The sequence below is a fragment of the Diorhabda carinulata genome, chromosome 5, assembly GCF_026250575.1.
Source record: "Diorhabda carinulata isolate Delta chromosome 5, icDioCari1.1, whole genome shotgun sequence".
Classification (NCBI taxonomy): domain Eukaryota; kingdom Metazoa; phylum Arthropoda; class Insecta; order Coleoptera; family Chrysomelidae; genus Diorhabda; species Diorhabda carinulata.
This window is the reverse complement of record NC_079464.1, coordinates 16,985,725-16,998,327: the sequence shown is the minus strand read 5'-3', so window position 1 is coordinate 16,998,327 and position 12,603 is coordinate 16,985,725. Positions and strand designations below refer to the sequence as shown.

General features: G+C 31.4%; 1 protein-coding gene across 1 annotated transcript in view; it reads left to right on the top strand.

The window, feature by feature from the left end:
• The window catches only part of LOC130894589 (uncharacterized), a 62,579-nt gene that overhangs the window by 30,579 nt on the left and 19,397 nt on the right, over window positions 1-12,603 (top strand). Inside the window, exons 9-14 of the mRNA XM_057801501.1 lie at window positions 665-842; window positions 2,487-2,717; window positions 4,475-4,588; window positions 6,620-6,743; window positions 6,802-6,932; window positions 11,087-11,247. Of these exons, the coding sequence (XP_057657484.1) occupies window positions 665-842; window positions 2,487-2,717; window positions 4,475-4,588; window positions 6,620-6,743; window positions 6,802-6,932; window positions 11,087-11,247 (939 nt within the window). The remainder of the gene's footprint in view (window positions 1-664; window positions 843-2,486; window positions 2,718-4,474; window positions 4,589-6,619; window positions 6,744-6,801; window positions 6,933-11,086; window positions 11,248-12,603) is intronic.

Sequence of the window (12,603 nt, the reverse complement as noted above, 5' to 3'; positions counted from 1 at the left end):
GGGAAAAGTTTTAGAGCTAAACTTTTTATTTCAAATAATTTTTTCCTTTATTTTTCCTTAAATCCTCACCCCATATAGAGTGTAACAATACAAAAAAAATGTTTGGGTCCAAGGGAATGTTTATCAAGTTTGATTTCTCGAATTTTTTGTCTCCTTCGAGTGTTTTATTTCTCTATTTAATATTTTTCTCAAACTCTCTCAGACATCTTATTCATCCTGTAAAATTTTTTGTGTTGTAGTTTCTAGAATCTCGTTTTCCTTTTATATAATATTTATCAGCTGCTAGATTTATTAGTAGGAGTATCATTTCTTTTATTTCTTGTTGAAGAGTTAGGTAAACCCTTTTGTTGGATATTTTGTCATTTTTATCTTGATTCTTTTCTCATTTCTCGCTTTTCTATCTTATTTTATATTATTTCAATTCAATAGCACTGTATATGTACTAATATTTTTTCTTTGAATGTTGGAGAATTAGATATGTGGCTCTAATGTTTATTTTTCTTATGACTGAACTAAACGAATGAATGTAACTACGATTTTCCATACTTTTGTACAATTGTTTTCTGTTCTATACTGAGTTAACTACTATTTGTAAAGTGTATTTATCTTAGCAAAAACCATAAATCCGAGTTTATTGTTGCTGAAAATGCCCCCTTTTTTTTAGGTTATAATCCCCAGCGAACCGAAGTTGTCGCAGATATTACTCTGCCGCGACCAAAATTGGATAATTCATCTAGAGAACGAATAATACCAATAGCTTTTGAAAAACAAGATAGCCAAGAGTCTGTTCAAAGCCCGTCGCAAACTAAACCACCTGCCCCACGAACATATCCAACTCAAAAGTAAGTAGCTATAGTTATAATATACCCTTGAGGGCTCTATATGTCTTCTTAACAAAGACAAAGGTTTCTCTTTATTACCTGCTTTTATCACCAATCTGATTCTTTTCAAACATAGTCAGAGCAATCTGAGGCACTTAAAGACACTCAAGAATATTCGATAACTATATAATCACACCAGTAAAGTTACAGGAGAGAAAGAAGTATAACCTAAGTAATTGAACAACCTATTGAAATTTGAAGTACTTTAACTTTATAATAAAGGTACAAAAATATAATGAGAAATTATCTCCCGACTAGAGTTTGTAATTCTGAATAATATGAAACTTTTAACCACTTTTTGTAATTCAAAAATTGAATCATAACTAAACGTTTTGACGTTTTACATTTCAGAGGTTCCGATTTTAGTAAAATATTTTCCCTCATCAAGCAGTTCTTAAAGAATCGTTTTAATATGTTTACCCTTTCAATAACGTGCAAATTGTTATTCTTTTAGATTTATCTCGAGAGGTCTGGCTGTATGAGGTTGATTAAGCATAGTTTAGCATAGCATGGTTTTTTGGGTTTGAAGTCCGGAGCTCTGTATCATGTAGTAGCAAAACGACTCGGATGGATAGATGCCATACTTTTGAATTTGCTTGATATACAGCTCAAAACTGGTTAAAAAGCTCATAGAAGTGGGCATTGTTTATTTTTAAAATCATGGAGAAATTCATTTTTTTTAACCGAATTTTTGTGTATATTCAACGTTTCTAGTGGGTTCTCAAACATTTTCACATTCCTTTGTGCGTGAAATACTAGAATTTAATATAAAAATTCACGATCTACTATGTCTTCATGCATTACTTAGATCCTGAGTTTTGGTTTGTTTAAAAATTAATTTTATTGTTATAGCTTGGACAACTGAAAGATGAGCTACTTCTCAATTTATTTTGGTTACATAGGGAATGGATCCCAGGTTCCTTTTTAATTGGCTTACCCTTTTTCTGTCTCCTTAGACTGGTTTGTATTTCTGAAAATCTCTAGAAATAATGACCTTTAGACATTCATTGTTGATTACAGCAAAAAAATATTTTGCTATTGTCCCCAACCTAATTAAAGCGGAGACATGTAGTTTCTACTTTTGTTTTTTAAGTTATTTAAGTTCAAATTTTGTATAAGATGCTACCTTTAATCTTTATCTAGCTAAAAATTGAAGTAGGTTTATGCTATAGTATTTTTCATCTTAATTATAGTCCCTACTTACACCTTTCCAGATACTTTACTGTAATCTTGGTTTTCTTTTTCAGCAGTTTTTAACAACCACTTCACCTAGACTTAAAGTTTCTTTAAATTCTTACACAATCTTCTTATTTGTACCATAGCTTTGGTGTACCCCCCCTATACTAACACTAACAATTACTATGTCTGAGGAGGGTTTGTCTTTTCTTTAAAGACCAAATGTAATTATGTAATTGTGAATGGCGCTGTCGTGATGATAGACAGTGATTTTCACTTTTGTGTGGGTTAGGAAAGCTGGCTTCAAAATTTTATTTGTTATTCAAGGATTCATTTTTAGAAATATATAAATTACTAGCAATTTAGAAAATGTCTAGCTTATTTATAATATATCCTATAACTCTTTTAACATACATGGTTGAATTCCAGATCCAATTTGTCAAGGCAATCAACCCAAGAATCCGATACAGAAACTGTTGCTTCAAGTGGCGAACCAATAAGAAAATCTCCTAGGGAATACATTATTCCGATAGCTGTGGAAGGTGGAGGTTATGTAACTCCAAGAGCAGGAAGCTTAGAACCGAGCGATACGGCTAGTACAACAAGTACAATGACTAATAGGAGCAAAACCAAATTTGGAAGAGGAACCAGGAGACTCAAGTAAGAATGAATTTTATTAATAATAGTAAACACCAATTAGTTTTCTTTCCTATAGTCTACATTTTTAACATTCCCAACTGTTTTTATATACAATAATTTGTCAAAAAATAAATATTATCATTGTCGTGGCATATATCAGATTATCTATAATATGAAAATTGAATTAAAAAGATCTAAGTTTTGAAAAAAATTAGTATTACTGCATATTATAATTGAGGCATTTCCAATATAAACCAATAACTATAAATTGTCAACATATAGTATCGGAAACAAGTTTAGGTAACATAAGAAGATTATTGTAAAATCTTTAAACAACTCAATTACTGTTGGATTCTCAATCTACTTGACCAGATTGTTCTATCTGTTAGTGCTGATTTGTCTCTAGTATGCTTTTGTTTTACAGATAGAGTTGATACTGATGCAAAACCAAAACAATTTTTTAAAAACCTCCTACTTCAGCCGTCCTGCTCCCAACAAATGTAATGTTGAATTTTTTTTTGGTATACTTTTCATAAAGAATTTTTACTTGTGGTTGCTTTCAAGTGACTTTCCAGATTATCAGATTTATCTCAAAATTATATTTTTCTTTGAGATTATTCAAATATTTATCGACGTTGCTTGAAAAATTTACTAAACTTAATAATTTAAGAGAAAAAATACCTCAACTTTGTGGTAGAATGACAATTAAACAGCTGAGATATATTGTTGAAGATTTTTCATTGATATTTCTATGTTGAGCACAATATTTACTTTTTCCAGTTCTCCAGCTAAAGATGATGGAGTTTATTTTCATTACATAAGTAGTTTTCAAAAATAATAACGATTATTTTGTGAAAAATTTTCTTCAAGTGAAGAAAACCCACACAGCAGTTGATTCCATGTTTGCCTATCCTGTGCAATCTTTTCGGCATGATGCAGTCTCATATTTATTAAGGATTTTGTTTGGTCTACCCATCTAGTGGAAGATCTGTGTCTTGGGCATTTTCCTTCTACTTTCCCTTCTATGATTAATCGTTCCATTGTTCCTGATCCTCTAGCTATATGTCCCAGATACTGCAGATACATGCTGTTTATTCTGGTTAGCAGCCTTGTACGTGGATCAATTTCTTGTAATAGGGGTACGTTGGTTCGGTGTTCTGTCATGATACTCGTAAGAGTAGTCTATAAACCCAATTTTTTAAAGTTTCTATTTGGTTTTTATCTGAACCAAGGAGTTGGTTCAGAATTTAACAAAGCAATTTTAGATAAATTATTATTAGCTTTTTTCATTGTGTCATTTATGAAATTCTATATATCTGAATTCTTAAAAAGTGTATTTGAAATATTTCCGTGCTAGTTAAACATGTGTTAAGTTGGGAACTCACCTCACTAAAGAGAATTGGAAAAATTATTCCAAAACAAAATTTATTTTGAAGTGTAGGTATAGAGATAGAATTACACCTACAACTCTTTTTGACTTTCTAAATGAGATAGTATGAATCGAAAATGATGTCACTCACTTTTTCATGAAATTCAGTATCCATCTCGGCAAACAGGCAACAGGTTATTGCCTCACAAAACAGTGTGAATCCCATTAATATGTTTATTAAGCGTTAACTAAACATTGGAAAACTCTAAATACAAAGTATTGTTTGGTCAAATTTGAAACAAGTTAAGTCAAATATCTTACAAATTTTATTGTTATAGTATTACATACCTTTTTTCAGTCACAACTCAGTAAAAGTATTATACACTTTATATTGTATTCATTGTTTTAGTTCATTGTTCAGCGATAGAGATTCGGAAGATGAGTCTTCACCATTTCAAGCTTTCCATCACCCTAGAGATAGCGACAATGAAGATTCTAGGAAGGACGCTTTCCATAGACTTAGGTAAACTTCTACCACTTTTCGTTGATCATAAAGTGTTGTTTTTGAGCCTCAATCGGATAACTTCTAAATGAATGTTTGGTTTTAATATTAATTTTTCACCAAACAAATTCTCATGAAATTCATTAACATTAATAATATTATAAATTCTTTATCAACACCAATTTGTATAAAAATGTCGTGCTTAAATAGATAAACAAAATTCACAGAAAAGAACACACTTGAAATAAAAATAAAAGTTGGTGATAAGTTAGCATATCATATTAAAAAACGTCTTGGTTTACCGAAGAGGTTGCGCCATTATCTGATTATTGTTCTTCTTTAATCAATTTTCACAATACATCTTTTCCGTTAATGTTATATCTCGGAACTTTCATAATAACTTTTATTCTTTACTATAACTATTTTCATACATCTTTAATATGTTACAACTCGGACGGCTTCTACTTTCACAACATCTATTTTCAATTCAATTTTCACATTACATTTTTTGCGTCAAGAGTTTATATATCGACCCGCATCTATTTTCATTATATTTCTTTTTGAATTAATTTTCCCAATACATCTTTTGCGTTAACGTTATATCTCGGACGGTTCCTACCTCATAGTTCATAGGTGTGGGCGGCCTTTGAAGCCGTTGACCACATAGGCCTCCAGATAAGCCCGTAGTGCCCCACTTGACGTCACCAAAGTCCGATGTCCTTTGAGAAGCCAATCAGGCGTTTCGGCTTGAACACTTTGATGTCGTTAGGCAGGTTGTGGGGTTTGCCCCAGGTGTTTAACCCGCGCCCGTTTGAATGCATGGCACTCCAGATGGCGCCTACAAAATTTATCATATAAAACAAGTGCTTTCGTGTTTGAAGCACACTTTTTTTGCAGCAAGAAGTGAGAGTACTTTCCAAAGTATCGATGAGGTTATGTCTAAGTTCAATGAAAGAAGTAGCCATCAACAATAGCTTTTCTATATGAATTGAACATATATTTCAGAGTAGATGCAGGTAGAAATCAAAGTACAACTCTAAGAAAAGATGTTGCCCTAAAGTTAGCAGGAACCATTCGAGAAATAGATGTTTTATTAAGGAATTACCTTTTGCAGCAGTTGGTACATCAATAATTAAAAGGAAAAAACATGCAAAGTTCGTGCAATCAGTTTTTTATATGTGCAATTTCTTGTCCAATCTAATCCAGGGCAAGAAGACCTTTAAGGGTGCCTAGCTTTTTACGACGATACATAGTTGACCGTCTTCAATAGGCTCAAAAGCACAGGGATTGGGTTTTACAACAATGGCGTAACGTTTTTTTTTTCGTTGAGTCCCGATTTGGTTTCCACGACTCAATTTTACTGTTGTTCCCTATCACGGCGAATCCGTGATGTTTTGGGGTGGAATAATATATGGTCACTGTACACCACTTATTGTCATTTAGTGAACAATGACAGGTACCACATAGAATGAAAACATAAGACCGATAGTTCAGCACTTGCGCAATGAATATGGGGTAAATTTAATTTTTCAAGATGATAATAATGCTAGACCACATAACACGGAAATGGTGCAAAACATCCTAGAGGAAGGAGATATCCAAAGAATGAATTCGCCAGACATGAATCCCATTGAACTTGTGTGAGATTATATTAGCAGAGCAATATGCAATCGAGAAAACCCACCTGTAACCGATCAAGACCTGACTACTGCCGTTCAAGAAGAGTGGAACAATATGGCTGATCATGTTATCGATAACTCGGGATGCTGAGACGCGTTGGCCAATTGATTGCAAGAAGAGGCGGTAAAACGAACTCGTAAATACGTAAATTTAAATTTTTTTGCTTCACAAAATATTTTTTCATTAAATAACTAGATGGGAAAAGACTTTTGGAGATGTGAGTATATAATCTGCTTTCATCTACCTAATAACATGTACCTCAATTGTTGCCAACTATTGAACATAAACAATAGCCTCAAAATCTTAATTTAGACAACCTACAATAATTTAGTTTCTGTATAATTTACATTATATTTCTTTTTTAATTTATAGGACCACACGTACTAGAAAGTCTAATTTAGAACACGCCGACTCCGTAAGTTCTGGCGACGAGGATGACGACGAAGGATTCGAAATACTTACAGCTGAAAATCTATTTTCTACTCTTCTTTCTAGGGTAAGACAAAATTATTATTTAAATTCGTTCATGTACAAAAATCTGCTTTCATTTTAAGGTACGTGATTTAACTCAAAGGTTAAATGTGGATGAGGGAGGAATGAGACCTGGCTTCCCGTCTAGTAGATTGTTTAGTCATTTTGATCATGGAACAAATTTCTTTAATAGATTGGAACATCCTTTGTCAAGGTAATTTCATTCTTATAAAAAATTCTAATCCAAAAAATAGTTTATCCTTCAAACATTAACTTGTATAGTAACTGTCCTGGTATATGTTTATATCTTTGGTAAAACTGTGAATATATACAGAAATAACAAGAAACCGCAGTTGTAAATCATTTGATAACATCCAAGTAGTCACAGCACCCAAGTTATGCTTAAAGTTTCAATATGACTCTTTAATAGATTTAGACAAATCATTGACATATAAAATTTAAAATATTCTTTGTTATACTGATAAAATACAGAATTAATATTCTGGATTAGTGCTTGCAAATTAATGTTATTGTACATAATACTGGTAAAATAGGATTAAATTCGGCGCTTCTGATTTTCTAGATTCTCAGAGATTTTCAGTTGTAAGCCTAGCAACTCTCAACAAAAATACGGCACAGATTTTCGAAATTTTATAACTTGTAGCTCAAAAAAATTTTGAAACGCGAATAACTTGAAAACTAAGAGGAATTCGAAAAAAACTACTTGAATCAAAAATATGAAGTACACAATTTTCTACAAAAAAGATCTCCAGTCATTTACGTTCCAGGCGCACATGGAAAATGCTCTAACTCTTGGAAAACTACTTCATTTTCAAAAAATCAAAATGCATCATGATTGTAAAGACATCTATTTTCTACTTAGGTAAGCTAGAATAGAATTTTCGACTTATGAAATTTTCGAAAATCTTGCGAGATCAAGAGGTATATTGGTCTCATGAGCACTTGAAGTTTCAATGGATATATTTCATCACTCGCCATATAATTAAGCAAATTCAACGAGAAATTTATCGTTCGTGTTATAGATCCCAGATGACTCATAAATGTGTAAATTTAAACATTTTTTTGTCCTCACAGTTTTTGAGTTATCCGCAATTTACAATGTTTTTAAGTACATGAACCCATTTTATGGTGAAACTTTTGAGGTTAGGAAAAAATGCTTGAAGAACAATCAGTAAAGAATTTTGTGCCCTACATTTTTTGTTTTGGAACTTTTATTCGAATTCCTCATAGTTTTCGAGTTATTCACTATTCAAAATATTTTTGAGTGTATAAACCCATTTTAAGGTGAAAATTTTGAAGTTAGGCACAAATACTTGGGATACTATTTCTTAGAGAATTTTGTATTCTAAATTCTTTGTTACGGAAATTTTTTTTTTTTTCGAATTCTTCATAATTTTCAAGTTATTCGAGTTTCAAGTCCCAAAATTTCGAAAATCCGTGCCCGCAATTTTGTTAAGAGCTGTTAGACTTGATCAGTATCACAAAACCTCCTAGAATCTAGAAAATCAAAACCTCCTAATTTAATTTAAGGTTTTAGCTCAAAATCTCCTAATTTGCCTGCACTAACAGTTAAATGTTCACAAAAGCAATCTTACGAATGTTTTTTTAGGGTGGGCAAAATAAGCCGACTATTTTTTTTTCAATAGTTACCTTAAAAAGATTGTTTAATATGGTGGAAATTTAAGCTTTTAATATTAATATTTAGACCAGGGTAGAAGCTTTTAAAAATAATAAAAAGGGAAATAAAAATAATAGTAGAATGAAACCTATTTGGGTGAGTTTTTAAGGGTAAAAAACGGTTTATCTCGATTTCTAGCAAAACTACAAGTCCTATCGAAAAAAGTCAAATAGGAAAGTTGTAGGTAATAAGAAAATCTACCACTTTTGTATCCACAATACACATAACCTTAAAATTTATGTGAAAATTTAAAAAATAAATTTTTTCGTTTTAAATTTTTTATTTTTTACAAAAAACATTTTTTAATTTTGTGAAAAATCACCTTGAAATAATTATTTATCATATCATATATATCATGTTATTTTGACATAATATCAAAGAGCATCCTAATTTCGATCGAAAATTCTGCCGTCAAAATATCAGCTTTTTTGAAAAAGTCGGTGATATTTTTATTTTATATATTATTATATTAAAAATGGGGTACTTTTTCGATATTATGTCAAAATAACGTGAAAAAATGAATATTCCAAATCAAATAAATTTACAGTGCACATGGGACATAAAAAGGTGACTTTTCACAAAATTTCGTAGAGAAAATGTTTTTTGTAAAAGATCAAAATTAAGAACAATTTTATTTGATATACCTTAGGCGTAGATACCTCTTTTATAAATTTATTATTTTTATAAATACTTTTGAAAATATGTAGATCTTTATTCACAGCAACCCCTTTCGTGAGTACTCGATAAATGGAAAATTTATTTACTCTAGTTAATTTAGTAATTCTTATTATGATTGCATTATCAGATTGCTGAATATTTTCTTATATTAAACATTAGAATATATTTAAAATAACTTGCGGTGTTTGTATATATAAATTTTTATTATTAAATTCATCTCACTAGACCATGCACTTTCGTTGTCCTCATCCGCCCATGATCTAAAGAATTCCATATTAATATTTATTTAAAGAAATGTATGAACGCCACTGCTTATCGCAGACTGTCTGGCAGGAATATTACTAAGAAATTGTGTACATATGCCTTCCGACAACTTCAGCAAATAGAAATGCATTTATGTTTACGATTCATTGTTTTCATTGGTAAACAGTGGAAATGATCAGTCCACGTGTACTGACGGTTTGTTAGATATTTACCGAATTTTATACGGGGAGTAAACATTATTTTTCATATTTATGAAATATTGATTGTTCCTGGCTTGCATTTGATATTGGAAGAACTATACTTTCATACGTATACCACCAGTTCCTTCAAAATATTGCCGCTTACTAGTCTATCGCTATCATTTTCTATTGTATGAGCTAATGGCATGCGTATTCTATTACATCCTGCGGTCGCACCGTGCGCTACCTCAACTTGTGGTCACAATAAAACAGCGCTTATTTTAAGTTCAATTTATAGAATAAACAGGTAAGTGAAAATCATTAAGACCGAAATACCTGTTTTCACCTGGTAAGCCAGGAAAAATATAGGCAACCTCACGTTTGCATATTCTATAGGCTTCATACTTACGGATGGTGTACAATTTTTTCATTAAACTTCTCGGTAGAAATTAAAAAAAAAATTAATTAATTATAGCCTGGTCAGGATTTTTTCAGGCAACCCATTTTTTTATGATATTTAACATCCTAAATTACTTATAAAATTATTTTCATCCATTAATCATATGGGTGAAGGTCGATTTTACTTCGGATCCTCTGATATGGGAATTTGAATAAAATTATAGGAATGGAATAACATATTTGCCAACATTTTTGAAAAATATTGTTTATAACTATCCATATATTATACTATGGCCGCTATTTTTTTCAACCTCCGATAGGCTATAAATAAAAGACAAGTTGATATAAAACAATAATTTTATTACCAAAAGATTGGTACACTTACGGTTACTTTTCGACAAAATCACCGAAGCGATTGAGATATTTGTTATATATGTGGACAAGTTTATCAATACCCTCTTCAAAGAAAGTTGCCACCAATGAATTCAAGTAGAGTTCAAAACAGACCTTAAAAGCTCTGGAAATTCCGCAGACAAAGCAGTAATGGTGAATTCTTTCAACTCGTTGAACCAGGTCATCTGAAACGACAGATTTGCGTCCTTATCAACACCATCACTCATGAAGTTTTCCCCATACACGCGACTCATTCTCCGATGGATTTCTGCAGTACTACGGCCTTCAGTCTGTAGAAAACCAATCACACTTCGCAATTCACACTTAGTGGGAACATCAATAATGGCGCACATGTTTACGTGGCTGTAGCACAACGCCGACTGACGCTTGAATGTCAACAATGGAGGAGTGTGTAGTGCGAGAGCTTCGCAGTCGCCTACAGCGCATACCCGCTTTCTTCTGCCCGTGTAACGTCTGCACGGAGCAATCGGAGGTTGAAAAAAAACGACCCTCGTATATTTTATTTATACAATTTTCGGATGGATAGTTTTATCAAAATAGTTATGATGTTGAAATAAGAATTTGATATACTGTCGTCCTCTAATAATTTCTGGCGCGGTTTTTAAAACTTTTCCATTTGCTACTAAAGCATCACGTTTATTTGTTCCCTTTCAATATATATTTTTTGACACATTGTTATGGTTCTCATTACCTCTGTTCTCCATAATATGTGCGCTAACTTTTCTACGTTTGTAGGCACTCATCTTTAGGTAGAACATTTAGCAGGCCTATCACTAAAACTACAGTAGGTAGCAGCTTTGGTGTTCCATGGAGGCGGAGTGTTAGTCGCGATTTGGCCTCAGATATAGATAATGTATTCAAAAATTCGAATACACCGTCATTGTCACGCCCTGCAGGTTAGCATACTAATATAATAACGCGCATTTTTGTGTTGTGTTACGACAATGTTCTAGAACTGAGGATATTTGAAAAATTTTGACAGTTTTATATAGCAATATTTTGTATCTTTTTACCATAGAATACTCAAGAAATAATCTTGAATGAATGAATTTTGTCATATTTGTTTTAATTTAACTGAAGTTTATTTATATTGATTCGGTTCTCTTGAATACCATTTTCTAGCATTGTCCAACAGTATTGAAAAATTTTGATTCACTAGAATCACTATTTCACATTGACTACTAAGTTTACAAGAAAGTAATGTGCTGAGAGATTTTTGGTCGCCTATTAATGGATAAAAACTTTGATCAAATAATAATTCTCATTGGGAAAATTATTCACATATATACACAGGTAGTGTACAATGCCCAAAGTTACTAGCTACTAGCTATTTCGGAATTTTCGTCGAAAAACTGTACCAAAATGTATTATTATATGCTGTAAAGATTGTAAACGCTATTTTTTCTGAGAAAGTTTTTTTAGCCACCTGTTATTTTGCATCATATGAATTGTGCTGTTATATTTTCAACAAAAATGAATCTTTTTTTTATTTTACACCATATAACATACAATCTGTCTTAACCCTTTTAGCACCAGTGGACGTACGACGTACGTCTACTAATTTTTTAAAAATATTTCAGATTCTCTCTAAATGTTTTCTTTCTATAATTTTTCAATTCCAAATAATTTTATTCTATTGGACTTTAAACATTTACCAAACTATAAGAGAAAAAAATGGATTCATCAAAGGAAAATACTGATTTTCCAAGTTTGATATTACCAAATTTTTCATATTTAGAAATTATATTTTTATTTTTTAAATCTGTCAAAATTTCTCAATTATTCGTATCTAGAGTATCTACGGATGTGCAGTAGATGAATGTTTACCATTTTTTTTGCTAGTTGGTAGTTTGTAGGGTATTTTTCCTGCAACCCTGTTGATGCAAACAAATCTTTCGATTGTTATTTTTAATATGGTTGTATGAGTATTGTTTCAATATTTTTTGTATGATACTCAGTTGGATTTGATTCGAAGAACTATAAAAATTTTGTTTGAAAATTCAATAGTTAATCATGTAAATTGAAATGTATTTTTGATATTTATTTGATATACCCCAACGTAATCTGATGCGCTTTACCAACGATTTAGTTTATATGTCAATAAAGATTAAGTACAATACATTAAAATATTTGTTTCCTAATTATAGAATAAATTTGAGAAACTAAAAATGAGAATTCTCAATAACTTGTTGATTTAGTTTTCTATTTTAATTCTATAATTATAAGTTTTCACAATTTGTAACTTTACCTAA